The sequence below is a fragment of the Asterias amurensis genome, chromosome 2 (genome assembly GCF_032118995.1).
Source record: "Asterias amurensis chromosome 2, ASM3211899v1".
NCBI classification, from domain to species: Eukaryota; Metazoa; Echinodermata; class Asteroidea; order Forcipulatida; family Asteriidae; genus Asterias; species Asterias amurensis.
In genome coordinates, this window is record NC_092649.1 from 2,371,146 (window position 1) to 2,394,190 (window position 23,045).

Genomic DNA, 23,045 nt, shown 5'->3' on the forward strand with positions numbered 1-23,045 from the left:
CTTATAAGACACTAGATAGCTGGTGAATTTTAATAAATATTTGACATGTACATGTCATTTGTAAAATAGAAACAATAACCAATTTAGAACAATCACTTTCATGTTATTTAACACACAACTTGTTAGTAAAGATTTTTAATGGTTAATTTCGAAAAATTTTCTCCATTGATTAAATAAATACTTGTAAGAAATGTAAGGTAAACTGTTAGTAGCACCTGCTTCAAAGGTTTTTGCTTGTAACAAAGGACCTGTAGAATGCATCTTTTACTTGCATTCATCTCGATGATCAAAGTGAAAGAAACAGAAGAAAATTATCAGGTTATATTCTTTCAAAAAAGAAAGCTCTATAAAATCAACTACAATGAAAATGAAACTCAGCTTTCTCTCACTAACACTACTCTGCGAACACTGTAAAACCAACAGTACTTTTCTAAGAAAATAAGCAAGTGACCTCCCTTCGCCTACGTATAGAACGGTGTGTGGGAGAGAATAAAAATTGCAAACTGAAATTGATGCAACGCAATTGAAGCCAAGAGATCTACCTGATAAGAAAGAGGTGTCTGCCGACCCTTGTTCAGGAGTGATTTCAGAGTCGTCCCCTGGGTTGTCTGTATGAAGAGAGTTGCTGTAATGGTCTTTCACTTGACTATCCTCACACGCTTCGATTCCTTTGTCTTTCTCGGGCGTATCAAGAGAGGGAGTCTTCGCAACACCCGGTTTCTTCCCTCGTTTCTTCAGAAGGCTTGGCATCGGTTTCTCCGGTAAAGGAGGCTTCACCCCTTGAGGTGCCTTTGGCAACGTCTTGGGGACACTCTCATTCTCTGGCAAATCGACCGATCTCTTCTTCTTGCGAGTGAATGGGGAAGGCTTCAATACATTTCCCATTTTTGGGGTCGGCGGTGGACTACAATCAGCTTGGGAAGACAGGCTTGGGGTGCTGGGAATGACAGGGAGGGGTTTTGGGGTTCCAACGTGGCTAGCTGGAGCAGTCTTCTCCTGGGATTGTTCAGAGACCAATTTTGTTTCCTCGTCAGAGTCCTGCATTATCCGAACCAGTTTCTTGGCACCCTGCTTACTGTCAACACTGGGTTTTGTTTGCTCTGCAAGCACTGTTTGATATTTTATACCCTGGGGTACTGCAATCGGGCTCGAACATGGCGATATGTGTACATTATTTTTATGATCCTCTGAAAGGAGGGATGTGGATGAACGGGGCGGTGGTACAGGTTTAGGCCTAACTCTGAGAGGGACTCGTGGTGACTGCTTACATGTACTGTTTCTTTGAGAAACAGCTCCTAATAGTTCTTTCCGAACGTCTGAAGGAAGACGACTCGGGGCACTCTGAGAATTTTCATCATAATGTACCTGTGCCTCTACCTGTACTGAAGTATGGTGAGATGATACATCTTGAGAAGGCTCGTCGGGTTTTGTTTTCTTTGCCACTTTAAATGGCCTCGGCAATGATGGCATCTCTGGTTGTGCAGCTTCTTGGCAATCGTCTCCAGTCAATAGAGACCCAGAGTCTTGCTGATGATGTTTCTCTTGAGAAAACTCCTCCGGATAATCTTTGCTCTCTTTGGAAGCGTCATATGTGCACAAAATATCTGCCAGTAAATCGCTTTTGTCAGACTGCTCGCTCATCAAAGGTTTATCTTGCACTAGGATGTCCTCAGTGGGTAGTGCCAGTGGCTTCTTTGTCACCGGTCGTGCCTTCCCAACCAGTAATGAACGATTTTCTGGTAGCGGCATTGCCGATTTCTTTACTTCATCAATTGGGTGCGAGCCAGGCTTCTCAGCATTAGAGAGCAGCACTTCTTGTGCCAACTTCTGGTCCCCATTTGGATTCTGCATTTGAAAGTGCGGAAGAACAACAGGATCTTGGACGAGCTCCTTGAGCCGAGAACCTTCTGCCAAGTTTTTGTCGTCTTCCTCAACTTGGGACTGCTGAGGCAGCGAGACACTCTGCCCGGCCGACTTGACTCTGTTTCTCCAGAACCATCTTGCGAACAGCTTTGGGTGTCCAGACGAAGTGCTCCCGTCTCGCATCTGTAACTTCCCATCAGTCTGTTTAAAACCTGTACCCTCCTTTGCTCGGTACTTTCCAAAGGCTGCCCCCATTTTCTTGCTCTCTTGCTGGTGAAGTTGATCACTCTTAAATCTGGATGTCTCTCCTTTATACACGCATTGAACAATCATGTGTTAATCATGCAGTTAATAGAACATGCAATCATGCCATATCAAAACCACAACCAGTAAGCAGCTAGTAAAATACAAGGAAGGATAAAAGCATGGTTTATAGAAAGAGGTTGATTGTAATTTCCCATTTAACTTGATTTGGCTACCATGCAGTCTTGCGCAGAGAACAGAAATTGAAATTAGACCACAGATTTTGTTTCCGTCTTGTTTTTCTCCTGACCAGATGATGTACATTTATTCATACTTCTACATTATCATTGTACATAAGAGCAACAAGAAATAAACAAATTGATCGCTCTGCTGCGAACAGCAGGGGGTTAAAAAAGGAAAAGACATACCCCCCATAACACAAAAACAAAAAATCATCAAAAATAAGATAAAATGATCTTATCCCTCAAACCCCCACCCCCTCACCCCTTCCTCTCCTCCAAAAAGGGTGTCGGAGTAAAAAGCAGTCACCATGTCTGCAAACTACAAAACAAGGTACAAATCCCCACACACTTCTAACACAAACAATTATTGTATTAAATCTCATCACAAGAGGGCAGTGTCTTCTAAAAGCAGCAAGGATCAAGATTTCAGCAGACTGCTTACACTCATTTACATATTGGCCACCTCTGACTTTTCAGAACCACCAGGACTCATTAGAGATTTGCATAATTAAAATATCGCAGACCAAATTAAAGAACTCACTCGGCAGCAGTGAAGTTAAAAACAAGAAGCCCTCTAAATCCACTAAGCAAAAGTAGTAGTCCCAGACCATTTCCTATCCCCCGCCCAGGTGGTGTTTAAGCAGGATAGTTCTTACGTAGTCTCCCGAATTCCAAAATCTACTCTGCGGCAATAGAGTAACTAGCTAAACCTGCCCTGCCTTTCCCCAAATAGGATTGTCAAAAATTCAACAAATGAAAGGGTTGTAACATGAATATTCACCCTTTGGTGCACAAGGTGGTCGCTAGCAACCACAACAAAAAACATGTCAAATTGGACTTTCATAAATGGTTTTAACTTAAAGCCATTGGACCCTTTCGGCTCAGGAAAAAAACAAAAAGTTCACAGATTTACAAATAACACACAGGGTTTACAGAAGGTAGTGGTGAAAGACTTCTCTTGAAATATTATTCCATTAAATGCTTTACTTTTTGAGAAAACAGCAAAACAATAACAACTCTCGTTAACGAGAATTACGGATTTATTTTAAACACATGTCATGACACGACGAAACGAGCGGAAACAAGGGTGGGTTTTCCCGTTATTTTGTCCCGACTCCGATGACCGATTGAGCCTAAATTTTCACAGGTTTGTTATTTGATACAGAAGTTGTGGTACACGAAGTGTGGGCCTTAGACAATACTGTTTACCGAATGGGTCCACTGCCTTTAAAAACTACAACCCCCATACTTTCCCAATTGTTGAGCTTTCGTTTGGTGTGAATTTCAACAGGGGCCTGGCTATTAAAAACAATGAGAAAAACACGGTTGAACATGTTCTTTGGGGTTTTTTTAAAACAAAATTCATGAAAACTACAAGTACAAATGTGACAAGTTTTGACATCAGTTTAGTAAAAGAGTCGCTGCTGTAAATTTTAAACTTGAAAAAAAAAATTACATATTCATCAAAACTGTTCTTTCGAAAGTAATAGGACAGTTCAAGATCTGTTGTGAAAATGCATCAGACTGCCATTTCTGAAACATATTTTGTCAATAGAGGGCGCTATTCACTACTTCCAGTAGAGTATAAGAAAAGAACAGAAATATTTCTTTCATTATTTACAGGGTTATTTCCTTAAGATGTACACTCAATTTAAAATGCATTGACATGCTTTGAAGGATGAGAGCTCATTACATTTACCGAAAGTTGCCAATTTGTAGGGTGTCCTGGCCAACTGGTCAAAAGCATCAAACTCAAGTTGACGGCTGAGTCACGAGCGATTGAGTTAATCCTAGGTCATGACACTTCAAGTTCTTTGCAGAAGATACTTTACTTTACCATAATTGCTTTTCGGTTAAGAATGCAAGGGTAGAGATTATTGATTTCAATAAAAAGCAACCAGGGGTTGACTTCACAAAGTGTTCAGACTAAGTCTTATCTCAAGTTAGCCTGGACGAGTTGCAATTAGGACGAGTTAGGATTATATAGGATTCGAACTGCCTCTAGCTGCCGGGCAACCTCGGTAGTCTAGTTGGTAAGACACTGCTCTAGAATTGCAAGGGTCGTGGGCTCGAATCCCACCCGAGTAACATGCCAGTGATATTTTTTCACAGGACTCGGGAAGTACTGAGTATACAGTACTAACACACATCGGTGTATGGGTAAAAACCAAAATAAATATTCTTTATCCCCGATGCAAATTTAACATCTATTATAGGACGAGTTACTCGTCCTTTAGGACCAGCCTTCTCCTAGGGCTAATCCAAAGTTAGGACTAGTCCTAACTCTTTGTGAAATTGACCCCTGTACCCTCATTTGGCTGCACACATGTACTCCATAGGAGTTGAGGTATGCTTTATATATGCAATTATGAATGTGTCTTAAAAAGTAGGGTAATAAATTGGTTTTTGTTTTAAAAGATAACTGATTTATTGGCAAAATTGTATAATAAAAGTCACAAGTTTTTAGGTGCTGAGACAACATCAAAAGGCATTCACAGTACTTTCACAAGGATCGTCGCAAACCCTTTACTTCATTAATGGGAGTAATGGTAACAAAAGCACACTGAATGTGGAAAAAACCCACATCACCAAAGGGTATACAGTATTGAATTGGATTATCGGACAGCACACTGTGACCTACATGCTGGGAGTATGAAATCTACCACTTCTCATAGCAAACTTCCTGTACCGCGTACTAAACTTTCACACTAAAATGGACACGAGTTCAAAGTTGGATCTGTACAAGGGAACCATCATTTAGCGAAAATCTACAGTATTATAACAAATATTGAATTTGCATCCAGGATCAAGCTTTTTGTGGTTGTACACTATTATAGATCTATTAGAGCGTTGCAGACCTGCTGCTAAAAAATAGAATTCATACTGCCTTTATAGCTACTGGGCAAGCTCAGTAGTCTATAGTGGTAAGAGCTCTGCTCTAGAACAGCAAAGATCATAGGTTCAAATCCCACCCGAGCAGTCGTGTATTTTTCGCAAAACTAATTTGATATATCAGCCTAAATAGAAGACTAGTAGACTCAGAGATAGTGCTGTCCCTTATTTAATAAATCTTTTTAATTCTCAGTAATTCTCACACTATAATTATTGCAGTTATTGCAGTTCTTACCCTTTCAATTTGTCTTCAAGTAATATTTTTTTTATTTCCAAACTGGTCTTGTCCTTTTTTTTCTGTTATCAGGAATTTCTAATGTCAAATTTTAATGTTATTTTTTTTAACTTTTTTTTAATCAAATTTTGTATTGTTTACCCTTTTTATTGTAAATTGTTGCAATTCAGCATGTGGCTGCTTATGACATTTTTGAATAAACCATTCTATATACAGGACTCGGGGAAGTACGGAGTACACACAGTGCATACTGCAAACACATATCAGTGTTTAATAGTGACCTAATAGTGATCAATGTTTATTTTCATTGTCCGGGAGAGAAAACAATGATACATACTGCTTGAAAACTTCAGTCAAAATGTTCAGTACAGCAGCACAGCTCATAGATGCATCAGGGTTCGAATTTAACATTATAACACCCCTTGCAAGTATTCTGCCTGTTCATTGGTTTAGAGCGCGTCACATGACATGTCTTAGTTTTGCCAGACGACGGCCATGTGATAGAGCGTCGGTTTGCCGTGCGCTAGTCCAACAGACTAGCACATGGCGTGCAATACCCAGACGTCTGTTGCGTGTACTGGGATGATAAATTAATAGTCTGTAACCACTTCGGATTGCACGACACTAAATGCAACACAGTAAGTAAAAGTGTTTGCAATCTGTATTCGCGTCGTCCGTGGATTGTAGCATTCAGGTCTGTAACGTAATAAGAACAGTACAGTCATTAGAAATGTTTGGGGTGTTATAAAACAAATATTGACTGCTTTGGTTAAAAACTATAACTCCCTCGGTGATCCCCGTAGCGTTCTATTTTCCCTCGGCTTCGCCTCGGGAAAATAGAACGCTCCGTGGATCACCTCGGAAGTCATAGTTTTAACCATAGCACTCGAAGCAGTCAATATTTGTATACTAGACCACCGGGCCGAGGCCAATGAGTTTAGGCCTTGTGGCCAGTAAACTCAGGACTGGACAAGTCTGGAGGTCTTGTGTTTTCCAATGAGTAAAAGTACCTCACTGTGTAATGGAAAACTGAAAAAGATGTTCAATGCTGACTTTAGTCTGATAGTAAAGCATACAAGTTTATTTTTTAAGACAAAATTAATTATATTCTCTCGGTGCTTGTCCTATTTTAAAGACACTGGAAACCTTTGGTAGTTGTCAAAGACCAATTTTCTCACTTGGTGTATCTCAACATATGCACAAAATAACAAACCTGTGAAAATTTGAACTCAATTGGTCATCAAAGTTGGAAGAAAAAAACACCCTTGTCACACGAAGTTGTGTGCTTCCAGGTGCTTGATTTCAGGATCTCAAAATCTAATTCTGAGGTCTTTAAATCAAATTTGTGGGAAATAACTTCTGTCTCAAAAACTATGTTACTTCAGAGGGAGCCGTTTCTCACAACGTTTACACCTCTCAATTGCCTTTTACCAAGTAAGTTTTATGCTAACAATTATTTTGAGTAATTACCAATAGTATCCACTATTGCCTTTAAACTGTGTAGAAAGTTCTTTTTCAAGTTACATTCTGGGCCTAATTTCATAGAGCTGCTAAGCACAACAATTTGCTTAGCAGTCAATTTTCTTCCTTGATAAAAACAAGATTACCAACCAAATTTCCACATGATGTTCAGGAGAAGCAAACAACGTCTGGATACTAGTATCAGGCAATGTGCAACAAATGAAAATTTGGGTGGTAATCCTGGTTTTATCAAGGAAGAAATTTCATGCTAAGCAATTTTTTGTGCTTAGCAGCACTATGAAATTGCAATCTTGTGGATTCTATTTCCCACTAAATTTGAACCCTGATGCATGTACAGCAGAATTGGCATAAAGTGTACATGAACACAGTGAGGATACAAGTACTTGTGTCAGCATTTTTTGTTTATTGTTGGTTCCATTTTTGTTTCTAAGTATTCACCACAGAGATGCACGGGAAATTCCCTGACAATCATGCAGTTGTTAAAGGAGACCTAGAGGGGTCAGACAACCAGAGTCCTCGATCACAAGTTCAGCTTTTCCTTTTTTTTTTTCTCTGTCTACTTCCTGATATAAATTTTGGATATAACCGCAGACATTACTTTGAGGCATGTGCTGCTGCACATGTGAGGAAGACCAACTTTAAGAAGGTGGCGTGTCTTGTTTCAAGTTTATTTAAAATAAAATAAAAATAAAAAATCCAGCCCAACTGTTTGGTTGACAAAACAAATCAACCACGGATACGTTACTTCACATTGTGTTTTTCATGACTTCCAAAGCAACGAATAATACCAGCATACTTGCTATCAATTTTGGGCAGCTGGGCAGCTGACCGCCTCCCCCCCCCCCCCCTCCCCCTTATCGGACTGTTCATCACTTGACGGCAAAGTATACTTCTTTTGGGTTTTTTAACCGTTTGATTGTATTTATTATAACTTATATATATATCCAATAATGAGTGATAATAAGGCAGTGGACACTATTGGTAATTACTCAAAATAATTATTAGCATAAAACGTTACTTGGTGACGAGTAATGGGGACAGGTTGATATAGTAAAAAACATTGTGAGAAACAGCTCCCTCTGAAGTGACGTAGTTTTCGAGAAAGAAGAAATTTTCCACAAATTTGATTTTGAGACCTCAGATTAAGAATTTGAGGTCTTGAAAATCAACCATCTAAACGCACACAACTTCGTGTGACAAGGGTGTTATTTTCGTTCATTATTATCTCGCAACTTCGGCAACCAATTGAGTTCAAATTTTCACAGGTTTGTTATTCTATGCATATGCCGATGTGTGTTAGCACTCAGTACTTTCCCGAGTCCTGTGAAAAAATATCAAATAGGCCTATATGGGTAAAAACCAAAATTAATATTCTTTATCCCCAATGCAAATTTAACATCTCTTTTATGCATATGTTGAGATACACGAAGTGAGAAAACTGGTCTTTGACAATTACCAATAGTGTCTTTAACACTTCTCAGATTTGAATTTTGGGGCATAATAACTGTTTTTACAACCACTTCACAAAGTGGAATGTTTCTCAAAATCTCAATACTATCGAAAGCTTCTGTAGGCCTCTACCCAATAGTTTTTATTGCCATTTATTTTAGAAGAGTTTACCAAACACATGTACCTTCCCTTTAAGGAAATACTCACATCCTCATTCAAACCTCAAGCTAAACCCCCTAACCTCCCTCCCATCGTCCACGCAATCCATAGGCAGAGATTTAAGACATCATGTACCCTTTAATCAGGGGAGACAGAGGAAACGCCATGTCATAAATTGTTCCAGGCAAGTGCATCAGCTGCTTTCTCGGACCAGCTGCTTGTTGACTTTAAGTTTATATTTTCAGATATTGTTGGTTCCATTCTAATGTATTTTCAATATTTTATGTTTTGTGTGGTTTAAAATTTGCTTTTTGTTGTCATTTTGATTTTGCTTGTTCCTACTATTTACATTATTGATAATGCAACGTCGTTACTCCCCCCCCCCCCCAAACAGTATACATACTTTCCAAATAGTAGCTATATGACTCGCAAGAGTAAACAAATATGCCTAACTGTTTTACTCATTTCTCAAAAACTTTTGCTTGAAATGCAAGCCATTGAGGTGGTGTCAGACACAATACTATGACGCTGTTGGGTTTGGGTAAATTTGTTTAAAAAATGCACTCATATAGTGTCCACCATACCTCAAACAGGTTAATAATGGCATTTCAAGCAAAACTAATTAAACGGTAAGTTTTCCACCATGATCATCTTTATACCATAAGGAAAGGACCACTTTTAATACCAAATAAGATACGTGCAAATCTGCAAACAATTTTTATATTTTCACCATACCAATGATGGCATGCACACCCTGTAAACCATGGAGGAAGGAAAACAGGTGCACATTTCCAAAGCTAGGTGTTTCCTCTTTTTAGAAATATGAGAACCTTCCATCCCGGACCTACTCCTCTTTTTAGAAATATGAGAACCTTCCATCCCGGACCTACTAAAACAAACAGTTCTTGCTGTCAGGAGAAGGTTGGATCAATTGATAACAATCCAAGGAAATAGTAGCTCATCCAAATCAACTTTTGCTTTCATTCATGCAGGAAATTTAGGAATCATAAATGGAAATAAAGGCTGACTTCACATTAATTGTTTTTGTTTGAACTTCACAGATCTATAAATAAATTTTACAAATTTTACAGCACTCCACACTCAGTGCTTTGTAGCAGTGAGGGTTTAATCAAACTTGTTGATGACGGAAGTTATATATTTATAGGACTGGAAGTTGGACACGTACAACGGTTAATGGGCATAAAAAAGAAAGATAAAAGAAGAAAAATGTTAAGAAAAAACTTTGCTCAGCCAAAAAAATCAAAGAGCCTCACAATAAGCCGATTTGCGTGTTAGATATGAAAATTGTCTGGTACTTTGGCGTGCTTGATCACAAGATACCACTTCAATTTGAATTCCTCAGACTATCGAGACAGTCGCTATGTCACATGATTAGGGGCAAGCTTTTGCTTAGTTACGTAAGAGACGTTGAACACCCATGCATGATTCTGAATGGATGTGTATGGCACAATGGTACCAGGGTCTGCTCATCTGCAGGTTGCTATACAAAAGCTTGCTCCGAGCCATTTAACATACATGTAGCAACTGTCTCAATCCTTGCTCTATGGTCTCAACAGTCTGAGGAATTCAAATGAAAGCGGTACATTGTGACTAAGCAAGTCATTGTACCAGACATTATTCAAATCTAACTCGCAAATTTGTGACCCTTTTCGTCACAGCTAGGCAGAACAAGAGGTAAATCCAGTGTCCTTGGGTGAGCATGCTCAGAACTATACAACAAACTGTAATGGCGAATTACCCATTAAGTCTGCTGCCACCTAGTGTCCAAGAGTCTCAAGTAATAAGATTAATTTGAATCCAACAACTGCTATCAACTAGCCAATCAACAAACACAACTCATCAGATGCCAATCAGAACAGATTCCATTCAACTCTGGATCCTACCCTGAAAAACAGCATTGAAAACACTCTGAGCAGGCACTAGTCCAACACTAAGGCCAAAAGTTACCCCACTCATCAGCTTAGATCAAATTATGAGCAGGCCCCCGCCTCCCCAACTCTACTCTGCATCAGTACATTAACAGCAAAACAAGTTCTAACCAGAAGTAAAAGTGATTTGGAGCCGGGTAATGAGATGATTTTATTCATTAAATTTATGGCAATGTGAAGTCACCACTCCATTAAAGATTTTAAGCTAATTTGTCAGTACACCACTGAAAAATACACCCAAGATTGAAAGCCATACACTGCAAACCATCCTCTAAAAAGGATGGACTAGTCTTGGTGCGAGACATTACTCCTGATTAAATCAACAACAGCCACTACATGTATGCATTTATACATAAAGCTTCATAATAACGCCTTGTCCCAAGACTAAAAGTGTACCCACAGTCTCTATTCTTGATCCCTGCTGCAACTACATCATATTTGTCCCACTTCATAAAGCCACTAAGCCAACAGTGTTTTTAGTCACAACCAACAACTTCCAACAACTTGGCTGGGGAGTACTTTTTTAGTGAGCAGAGAACAACAGTCAAAGTTATGAGGCTACCGATTGTCGCGCTAATTGATTCAAGACAAGTTTTTTTTGTTTAGTTTTGCCAACTATATGCTCTTTATGCCTTTCTCACTTTTCTTCTCTATGCACCTTTTAGCTGTGACGCCTCACTGCACCATTTTTTCGTTAAGCCTTTTCAGTGCTGCATATAGGGTCAAGTCTATTGAAAATTGAAGAAAACCTTTTAACACCCATAGCTGAAGTGTCAACGAATCAATGACACAGCCTCCTAAAATAGAACTTTTGTTACACTAAAATTTGAAAGTGCTAAAATGCTACATCTCACTTAAAATAGCACTTACGTACACACAAAACCTACATGCGATGCTGCTGATACAGCCAGGGAGATTATTATAAAGCTAAGATTATTCCATTGACACAATTGCATGATGTCGCACCTAGTCATTCAGCACAAACGTAGATGACATACAAGTTAGGTATTAGAGTCTAATACGTGTTTGTTATAAATAGCACATGCTTTTTTTCACGATGCAAAACACACAGAGAGAAAAATATGGAAACAAAAATTAGACTCACTTTTGTCGTGCTCGTCGTTGTCCTCATTATCTGTGGACAGCGACCGACCCCATTTATCGCTGCTTATGCCCCCAAACTTTAGACCAGTGTCGGGTGTACGTGTTTCTGGGGGTTGATGAGGTTTGCGTCTCCTGTCTTCTCCACCAAAGCGCTTGACTCTCTCCGAAACACACAAAGGGCGTGATTCGTCCTCTTCAACTTGCTGGGAGCTTTCTTGTAGGGATAGATCGGAATCTGAATCGGAACAAATCGGAATGTTTGTATTGTTAAAAGCCATTGGACACTTTCGGAACAAACAAACAAAAGGTTCACAGATTTACAAAGAACTTACAGGGCTTACACAAGGTAATGGTGATAGACTTCTCTTGAAATATTATTCCATGAATTGCTTTACTTTTTGAGAAAACACAATTATCATTTCTCGATATCGAGAATTACGGATTTATTTTAAACACATGTCATGACATGGCGAAACGAGTGGAAACAAGGATGGGTTTTCCAGTTATTTTCTCCCGACTCCGAAGACCGATTGAGCCTAAATTTCCACAGGTTTGTTATTTTATAAGTTGAGATACACTAAGTTTGGGCCATTGGACAACACTGTTTACTGAAAGTGTCCAATGGCTTTAAAGAGGTTTGGAAGAGCAACTGGGTAACTGTTTCTATACAATGTTCTGAACTGTCTTTAGGAGGAAGCCACACTCTGATGCTCCAAGCTGTCTAAGTGCCGAGTATACAGTGCTTAAAAGCAAGGTATACCATTGGTTTTTGGAACCATTCAATTGTTGTAATCCTATATAAATATGTATGTAAAAAGCATAGAGGTTAAGTTTTTTAGATAACGCCTTAACTCCGGAGTGAACCGAATACTCCCTACCAGACCCAAGTTTGAGGGCATAAAAACATCTTTACATTATGATTTATAACCACATTACTTCCAAGTGAAATGTTTGTTAAGATGCCTTTATACCATCGAAAGCTTCTAACCAATAGTTTTTATTGCTATTCATTTTACGAGTGATTACCGAACATCACTTTAATACACATCGGTGAAAGGGTGAAAAACCATTTAACACACTCTGACAGCGAAACACAACTCGATGAGGGTGATCCTCTCTGTTTTTCCACCCAGCAAAATGGCTCTTCAATTATAACCACTTCACACCGGATGACGGCAAATTTTGTCTGAACTGACAGCAGATGCTTTTTCCTACCTGGAACAATTTCAGAGCTCTACAAAATTTTAGCTGTTTGCATGGGTTTGTGCCTAGATGCCTTTAATAAAGACCTGTTCCTTTCACAAACCAGCCAAAAGGTTTTGTGATAAGGACTTTCATTTGTCTCCAGGATGCTGTTTTGACCTGGGGCAATGATCATCCATTACAAATAGCCTCTCTTTAGCCAACTGCGCTTCACAGAAACATAAATGACATTATGAGCCATTAAAATCATGAAGGTATCAATAACAAAACATCTTTATATGGGTGTACAAATGGACTTTAAGGGAGACAAACCAATTCACTAAAATATTTGTTTTTACATGCGAGACAAGAAAAGGGTTTGTAATTTTGAAGCGACTGGTTCAGGAAGGATTAGGGGACAACCAGTTTAAATTTTGAGCTAAAATGTCAGAGGGGAAATCCTGAAATAAGTAGTCACCCCACTGGATCTTGCCATGACAGGTGCTGCGCTAAAACAGGTGTATCTCTCAGGTCCTTTCGCTAACTATTACGATTCCAGTATGACAGGCTGTGTTGAACAGAATTCAGTCACAGCTGCTTTTTTAAATATATCAATTGACAAAATCCCCCCTACCGAAATCCAACCACAAAAAAACCTTCTCAAAAAAACAGGAGTGGTTACTTATAAAAAGTCATTACTAACTACAGGAATATGCACAACTGCTTCACAGTTTAGTACAAGGTTGCCATGTGAGTGGCTTTGAGACACCTACTATGATGAAAAATCTCAGAGACATTAAGCATTATGCGATTCTAGTATGGCAGGCTGTTCATTCCTTACAGCTGCTTTTTCATAGTTTCGATTGACAAAATGGCAACCCACTGCTCCCCCCCTTCTGAAAAAAATAGTCATTACTAATTACAGGAATGTGCAAAACTTATACAAGGTTTAGTAAAAGGTCGCTAAGTGAAGGCTTTGATACATAGAATGCTGATAAATATTGGAGGCTTTCCACTAACACACCAATAAACTGTTTTTTATCTCTCAGTGAGTTGTCAATATCTCCCAACAATGTTGAATAAAACAAAATCACTTAGGGGGTTTTCAAGCATATTCAGTTAAAATTTATAAAATAGACTTCAATAAAGCAACTTTCCCACCATGCAAATCACATTGGATGTACGTAGGCCTAAAGCTAAAGGTTTTGAGAAAAAAAAATGCCAGTCCAGGAAATAAAAAATTAGTGAATGTGAAAATTTCCAGCGGAATTCCCACAAACCTCATGTCTGAATATAAATGCCAATTATAGTTGAACCCACGTATTATGTGCGATCAGAGTCAACTTAAGTATCAACAACATTCCCCAAGTGCATTGCTTGGATGACTTCTCAACCAGTCGTGGAATAACCCTGAATTTACATAAGAATGGTTTGCGTTCTACCATGGGTTCAAGGTCTATACAGTATGGCTCTTGTGAAGTGTAGAGTAAATAGCTGTAATGGTAATACTCTCGAGTACAGTTTATCATGTTTTGTTATGAAACATAAAATGAATAATTATGTTGAGGTGCAAAAGCACAACAGGAAGACGGAAATAAAAAATACATTCCAAGTATTTCATGAATTGGCTAATGTTAACATGGTGTTGGGACACAGTAATTCTTGGCTATTCTTACAAGTGTCACAAGCACATTTAATACAAGGAAATAAAGTATTAAATTGAACATAGCATCTTGCCATCACACAATGTATTGAGCTATTTATACCTTTATAATGTATAGATAATAATAACAAGTTATGACATCCACTTTTAGAGTGGTATTGAAGGAGATGCAGCACAAAAGTTAAACAAAACATTTCAAAAAGGAAAATGAGAATGAAAATGCAATTACAGTTCGAGTGAGAATGGGCTAGAGACATCAAACTACACTTTGAGTTGAGATTTAAAGACTGTGGACACTATTGGTAATTGTCAAAGACCAGTCTTCTCACTTGGTGTATCTCAACTTATGCATAAAATTACAAACCTGTGAAAATTTGAGCTCAATCGGTTGTAGAAGTTGTGAGATAATAATGAAAGAAAAAAAAACACCCTTGAAGTTGTGTGCTTTCTGATGCATGATTTCGAGACCTCAAGTTCTAAAGTTTTGTTTACATGCCAATTATGAAATCGAGAAGAAATCATCACAATCACTATAAAACATAGGGTTTGTGTGTTTTTGATGTTTTCAATAGTTTTGTCAAACAAATTTAACTCCTAGATGACATTTTCTGTACACTTTTTCAAACAACTAAGCACAGTGTAGCCCAAGTAAATATTTGAAGAAATGTTCTTGCTTCGCCAACATGAATAAAAACCTTCTTTAAACATCTTTTCAAACCTGTACATTTTGAACAAAATATCAGCTGAAAAATCTGGGCAGTAAAAGTATGAAGAGATATCCAGACATGGGAGAAAACATATCGGGGACGATCAACAATTTTTTTTAATTTTTTTATGTGGCCTTATGTGGCGCTCTAGCCATCTATAGCCTTAATGTTGGCAGTCTCTATGCCTAGCAGTCTCCCTACTTTGTAAGTTTGTTAGGGACTCGTGCCAGTCAAAATCCATCTGCCAAAGCCAGAGATCTCACGCGAGTTAACGATACAACCTCACCTGTAAAGCGGCTACAGTTGATGTTTCACCGCTTTTGTAATTTTTCAGTAGATTCATTTTATTTTGAAATAAATACCAAATATTTGAGGCAGTGTGGGACAATTTCAATTGGCTTGATCATTTTAGTTGACCTTGGGTCTTTCATCGATTTTATTTACTCTTGGGCGTTTTGGGGGGTGGGGGTTTGTGGGGGGTATTTTTCTATAAGCATCTGCATGTTTAAAGTGTGTTTTAAAAATGTATGGTTAAAAAAAAAAAAAAAACGTCCAATCATACTGGTAAAAAAACATAATTTAGTGATCCCATTTTTAAAGTTTAAAGAGCAATAACAGTCTGCAAATGTCAGTGTTTTTGCAGGTCTACAATTTGAGGCGCCCATCCAACAGCCTCGGCTGCTAAATTCTCATGTGAGCTAAAAGCAAACTGTGACATCATCCCCTGAGACAGCCTTCCGTGATCTCTGTTATTACGACCTGTGAGGCTTAAGCACTTTGTAACAAATGGTGATGTCAAAAGCCTTTAAGCAGGACATAATAGGAAGTTCCTCTACACGTTGGTTTATGTTTCTTTTATAATTTTTAGCCTTTCTGTTACGTAATGTGTGAACTTGTAATTCCGATGATAGTTTGTTCTAGAATTGTCTCACTTAAAGCTATAGGGTCATAGTCTGGTTTTCAACAACATCAGAGATTTATAGGCAAAACCATCAAAAATATGCAATAAAAGTCACCTGTGAAAGTTTCAATTGAACTTTTCTCTTGAATGGAGGGGCAGAGCATTTCTCCATTTGCTAAGGCACTTCTTGTATGGGGGAAATTGTTAGTATAAAACCTTGCAGAGGGCACTTCAGCAAAAGCCCAAAGCACCACAGCTATTCCTGTGAGTTATTTCAAGGCCTGTAGAAATTAAATTTCCATCTCAATTTCATTCATTTTCATATTATTATTAATTCAGCATTGGTCTTTGGACTACAGCTTTTTTCAAATATAAATTTGATTTGACTGCATTTTTTGTAAACTTACCATGAGAAATTCTTTTAAAAAATAACATTTTTGAAATCATTAATATTTTAGGAATCTGCACAGTCGCAATGTAATTGCATTGTTGTAACCTTGATCAGTTTGTTGAGTGACAAATTGCTACAAATGAAACTTCTCCAAACTACCTATTTTACACTATAGCTATCCACTTGCTAGTAAATTATTTCCTGCCACCACTGCATTAGAGTCAACATATCTGCACCTGACACAAATTCCGGATAACTTTCCGTATGGCGCCACCACCTTTTCACTCATTTTTACAAAAAGGGATATATCAATTAGGTTAATTAGATACTATATTATTTTATTTCGAATGAAAAGTGGTGGCGCCATATGGAAACTTTTCCCAAATTCCTGTTTATAAGTCAACCCATGCGCCCACATGCAGTGCAAACATCTTCAATCATTTGGAAACTGCACTTTACAGTGAACATGGAGGCAGAAGAAGAAGAAGAACTACCCTGAATCAAATTCTTAGTAAGAATTAAATAGGCCTAGGCTACCTGTAATACATCCAGAAAAAACACCTCACTCAATCTATTGAATATACATCCTCAGGTGTATAATTTGACAAAATCAAATGAAAAGTTAAACCCGACAAGTTGGCAGCGGGAATTTTTCCAACATAAGATCGGAGTTTGATCATCGGGAGGGCAAGGCAGTTTCCAGTTTGCAAAGGGTACCTCCAAAAGAGACACAATGCCAGGAGTCACTGTGTGGTCAAGTGATTAGACTGCATGACTTGCAATCACAAGGTTGTGGGTTCGAACCCCCCAGCTAACCGCTGATTTCACAATGACTAGCACAAATAATTTCATCTTAGTTAATGAATCAAAGTTTCTTGATTTGTGTAATTCGTAATCATCTATAGACGTTAAACCAATATCTGTGTACCCAGTTACTGGGGCGCTGTACTCCTTTTTTCAAATTTTGACATTTTCGGACCGAAATTCGGACCGAAAATGTCAAACCGAAAATGTCAAAATTTGAAAAAGGAGTACAGCGCCCTAGTGACTGGGTCTAGTTTGTGAGAGAGATTGGCTTTTGCCAGCTTTGTGTTTATATCCCTTTTGGGAGTTTGCCGAGTTCCCTTGATGGGAAGATCATTCAAACAAACAACAAACAAACCAGTAAATGGAGCCTCCTCGCCTCTGTGTCCTTACGCGCCTGTACTTCATCATCCCATGAAGGCAGGTCTCAATAATCATCAATTAATTTAAAACAATACTACATCAAATAAACAACGAGAAAAAAACTTTTAACAAAATTAATGACAATTTTTTTTATTCAAATGGCAAATGGAGAATAATTAACAATATCCACGACCACAGTGCATCAAGTTAAGTTTTTTAAAGGCACCTGGAAATAGATTTTTTTTTCCTTTCAAACATAAGAGTAAATGCTTACGAACAATAAAACAATTTTTTTAGTAATTGTTTGTCACGATTTATATGTTTAAAATATATATAAAGTTGTTTGGGGGGCTGACTCCGCCTACCCCTTTTGTGACGTCAATAGAGGCAGACTTTGTCTGCATCGGTATTGTAAACACACGTGCAAAGTACATGTACGTCCAATTCGTGAGTTGGTACATTTCAAAAAAATGTTTTTTTCTGCATTCAGCAGCAATACACCGGGTCGGCATTACCGGAAAAAACAAAAAAATCTTTTTTCGAATGTACAAACTCACGACTTAGTCCGTACATGTACTTTGCAAGCGTGTTTACTCTACGCATTGCAGGCAAAGTCTGCCTCAATTGACGTCACGAACAGCGCCCTCTCGGGTCGGGGTCTAATCTTAAATTTGTAAATAACATAAGAACTATTTTTTTAAAACCTTAGTTAGCTGTTTATTCACATTCCACTCATCGAAACACATATATTAGTGACAAAAGCTTTATTTTGAAAAAATACCACTTCCAGGTGACTTTAAGACTCAGAGAGGCAAACTTCAAAGGTTATTATCGATAGTGTAAGGAGTCCGAACTTACCCTTGGTAGTACTGTTGTCATCATCTTTTTTCACAGATGGCCTCGTATAAAAATTATCCAGTGACATTGACCGATGCTTCATTCGAAACTCTAAATCTTTTGGTTTTGCAGGCAATTTGGGTTTCTTCAACAAGTTGCTACTCTCAGACTTATCAGCCGCGTTTCCAGAAGTTTTACGAGTAATCGAGGTTGTCGACAATCTACAAACTTCATGTTTATTGGGACTGGAACCACTCGGCAAGAATTTGGGCTTCTGCACCCGACCGGCCGGCGGAGAGGACACCAACATGAAGGCCCGTCCACTGCCGTCTTTTGGCAAGTTCACCCCCGTGCATTTCCTGCTTGTCGACCCTGCTGCAGGTATCTGTTGCTGGTTGTTGGTGGTGGTACTGGCGACATTGACATACAAGTCGTTCGAACTACGGTTTCTTCTCACGGGAACTTTCGCTTTCTTATCACCCTCGAACTGTTGCTTCAAGAGGCGCACACTACGAGGAGGGGAGGCCATAATTGTTGCACCCGACAGTGGAAGATAATCATCGGTTTATACAAGAATAAGGAAGTACTTCTCAGGTTTAATAAGTTTTGTTGACACATGTAGTGCACGTAAGTCCATACATTTCATCAAGTAAACAAGGTTATGCCGCCTACGACGTGTGACAGACTATTGAGTGGCCAGCGTATGTGGTGGTGGAGGTCGGTGACTAGACTTCCTTTCAAATCGTCGCGTTGCTCCAATAGAGCGTGAAAGAACTACGACATGCCTACACCAAACTTTTTTCATGAGGGGTGTGGGGGGGGGGTGGAGTGCAACTGCGGCCGGTTACTCAAGTTTTATGCCCAGGTCTGTTTTGGTCTTTGCAGGGCGAAAAAAACTTTCACAGAATGATTCAAATTGAGACAAAACCAAACCAGGCTTGGTTGATAATTTTCTACTAATAATAACAGCGTGTGGGCATCAGGGACCATGCAGGCACACCATCAGTTGCTTCCCGTCGGCCACATTATGAACTTTTTCGTGCTAACCATGGAGTTTTAAAACTAACTATGTGCTTACAAACATGTAGATGAGTATATTATTTGCGTACTCATCCTCGTTTCAAACAAACTACAATATACAGGTACAAACTTAATCGAGGTTCTATAATTATTATCATGAAAACACGGATTTGATTGGTCTCAATCGGGGAATCCCCCAAACAACCATTCCTTGAAAAGGTTCAAGCCAACTTCTACGTCACATCAGGGAGCCGTTTCCCACAATATTTAAAGGCAGTGGACACTATTGGTAATATTGTCAAAGACTAGCCTTCACAGTTGGTGTATCTCAACATATGCATAAAATAGCAAACCTGTGAAAATTTGAGCTCAATCGGTCATCAAAATTGCGAGATAATAATGAAGAAAGAAAAAGAACCTTGTTACACGAAGTTGTGTGCGTTTAGATGGTTGATTTTGAGACCTCAAGTTCTAAACTTGAGGTCTCGAAACCAAATTCGTGGAAAGTTACTTCTTTCTCCAATACTATGGCACTTCAGAGGGAGCTGTTTCTCACGATGTTTTATACCACCAACCTCTCCCCATTACTTGTCACCAAGAAATGTATTATGCTAATAATTATTATGAGTAATTACCAATAGTGTCCACTGCCTTTATTTAGAACTTTGTAAGTGTTTTGTGCAGTAAATAATAATAATATAGTACGAGGACGGCGCGCGGGTCTACCATGGAGCTATGTTAAACATTTGTAACCAACTGAAAGAGAACACTCAGCACCCGTTATTTTTGTTTAAAGATAATCTTTAAAGATAAAGTTTTTTATTGGAAACATTTCAATTAATCCATGTCAACATTTTGAAGGGGGTGTAGACATAAATAAATAGTAGGCCCCTAAAGTAAGAGCACGTGTCCGAAACGGCCGTGCCGACACCGTTTACAACACCATTCAAAATCGCCACCCAGTGGCGCCACTATAGGACAGTTCGCCCAGTAATTTACAATAATGCACCATGGATCCGAATTATTAAAATAGAACAAAGGTCCCGATGAAAACTCTTTTGACTTAAAGGAACACGTTGCCTTGGATCAGACGAGTTGGTATATAAAAAGCGTTTTAAACCGTTTGTTATAAAATGGTAATGGTTGGAAAGTTGTTTTAAAAGTAGAATACAATGATCCACACAAATTTGCCTCGAAATTGCGTGGTTTTCCTTTTGCTTAGCTAACTAACACGGTCCGGCCATTTATGGGAGTCAACAATTTGACTCCCATAAATGGCCGACCGTGTTAGTCGACGAGGTAAAAGGAAAACCGTGCAATTTCGAGGCATGTTTGTGTAGATCATTGTATTCTACTTTAACAACATCTTTCTACTTATTAATTGCATTTTATAACAGACAGTTACAAACGCTTTTCAAAGACCAACTCGACCGATCCAAGGCAACGTGTTCCTTTAAGGCCTACTTCCGTAGTAAAGATGACAGGACGCAAAATGAAAAAAGAAAGTAATCTTATGAGTAACTGTCAAACCACAATCATCGTTGTTGTTTTATGGCGCAATAAATTCACCCTTTTTAATCTATTATGAGCTGACCAGCTCATTGCATGGTTTTCGGTTTAAAACGAAAGCCACCATTATGGAGTTCAATGAGCAACATATTATAATCTTTTAGTAGTCCAAGATAAAACATAACGTGGCCTGTGTCACATATCATTTCATGAAATTAATTGATAACGACTTCTTTTAATTAATATTTTTTTATTTATTACATTATCCCTATAATACACAGTTCAGAATCATACGAGCCATTGGACCCTTTCTGTTCAGAAAAAAAAAAAAAGTTCACAGATTTACAAATAACTTACAGGGTTTACAGAAGGCAATGGTGAAAGACTTCTCTTGAAATATTATTCCATGAAATGCTTTACTTTTTGAGAAAACAGCAAAACAATATAAATTCTCGTTAACGAGAATTACGGATTTATTTTAAACACATGTCATGACACGGCGAAACGAGCGGAAACAAGGGTGGGTTTTTTCCGTTGTTTTCTCCCGACTCCGATGACCGATTGAGCCTAAATTTTCACAGGTTTGTTATTTGATATAGAAGTGTGGGCCTTGGACAACACTGTTTACCGAAAGGGTGCAATGGCTTTAAAACTCGTTTTCATTACACGCATACACCCGGCTCAACATCAATGTTTTGCTCCACTTTTCCCCTAAAACTCATTCTCTAAATTAATGTAAAAGAGTGAAAACACCACTCTTTACATTTCGAGTTATCCCTCAAATGGCTACTTAAAAAGCATGTTGGTTATTTCACTCTTTTAGAGGGGTTTCACTCCAGGACAGAGTAATTGAAAATCATTCAAAAAGATGCAAACATGAAAGATTTGGGTACCTTTTCAAAATGTCCATAGATTTACATTAAACTTACAAGGTTTGAAGATAATGATAGCATGAAAGCTTCCCTTCAAACATTACTTACTAAGGTGCTGTAGTTTTTGGGAAATGGTCATGAAAATACGTTTGTAAAATGCTTAAAATAATGATGGTCTCATCAGACCAAAATTATTTTCATGACATTTTTTACTCATTTCCCAAAAACTACAGCACCTCAGCACCAAATATTTTCAGGGAAGCTTTCTACTATAAGTATCTTCAAACTGTGTAATTTAAGTGTAAATCTGTGGACATTGTGGTTTTTTTTTTTCCCTACAAAAAGTACATAGACCCTTTAAGTCCCCCGGGAAAAGGGGTGGGGGCTCCTCTGGGGTGGGACAGGTTTTCCCTTGGAATCATAGAGCTATATCTTATAGCTCTATACGCTTGGAACCCATACGTAAGAAAAGTGCTAAACATTTTTTTTTATTCAGAGCAAAAACCAAAACAGAGTTACAGAGTACAGTGTGAAACAAAAATTCTGATTATAATTTAATGAGCAAACAAGATTTCGTTGCGTGAGATCATAGAGGAAGAAATTAATATTAGACGGGCGTCCATAGAGCTACGTTCTCACTGCTCTAAATGTGGACGCCTCATCAATGAACCCCCCCCCCCCGCGCCCCCCCCCCCTCCAAAAAAAATCCACACAAAAAAACAAGGCAGGTAACAAACAAGAGAGGGCGCCATACAGAGGGACTCTGTTGTGAACAAAAATCCGGAGCACATGATAAACATCTGTGAATGTCAACAACAATGTTGCTGAAGCGGGGTGTTTTTGTTGCAATGGCCGCGTTTCGTTGCCCTCCAGAAGTTCTTCTTCGATCAGCTGCCAGGTAATCATATACATTATTACGTTGGCACACTTTTATGTGTTTTTGAAGCCAGATCCGTTCAGTTTTACCTGGTTAGCTGAGTGAAATCAAATCTTGCTTTATTGAACTCTCGTCGACACTGACCATGCTGACTGCTGCACTATGACTATAATAGTATTGTATTTAGTACACGTACCTAGTCAGTGACTTGTCCGAGTACTGGGCCCGTCTACGTTTTTAACCATTTGGTCATTCTTTCACCACTGGTTACAAAACACAAGATAATGTTCAAAGTGAAAAA

The 23,045-nt window shown here is 38.6% G+C and overlaps 2 protein-coding genes across 6 annotated transcripts in view; one reads left to right on the plus strand and one right to left on the minus strand.

Annotated features, from left to right (window-relative positions):
- The window catches only part of LOC139951846 (uncharacterized), a 112,517-nt gene that overhangs the window by 62,515 nt on the left and 26,957 nt on the right, over positions 1-23,045 (minus strand). For 2 of the 5 annotated variants that reach the window (XM_071950922.1, XM_071950917.1), the window contains exons 1-3: positions 18,488-19,113; positions 11,620-11,853; positions 543-2,171 (exon numbers count right to left, since the gene is read on the minus strand). In XM_071950922.1, coding sequence (XP_071807023.1) covers positions 543-2,171; positions 11,620-11,853; positions 18,488-18,995 — 2,371 coding nt within the window. In that variant the 5' untranslated portion in view covers positions 18,996-19,113. Of the gene's footprint in view, positions 1-542; positions 2,172-11,619; positions 11,854-18,487; positions 19,114-23,045 lie in introns of those variants that run through there. The other 3 variants (XM_071950938.1, XM_071950946.1, XM_071950930.1) reach the window with 2 other exon arrangements.
- LOC139951912 (quinone oxidoreductase-like protein 2 homolog) overlaps positions 22,656-23,045 on the plus strand; it is a 39,639-nt gene continuing 39,249 nt past the window's right edge. The window contains exon 1 of the mRNA XM_071950967.1: positions 22,656-22,765. Coding sequence (XP_071807068.1) covers positions 22,674-22,765 — 92 coding nt within the window. The 5' untranslated portion in view covers positions 22,656-22,673. The remainder of the gene's footprint in view (positions 22,766-23,045) is intronic.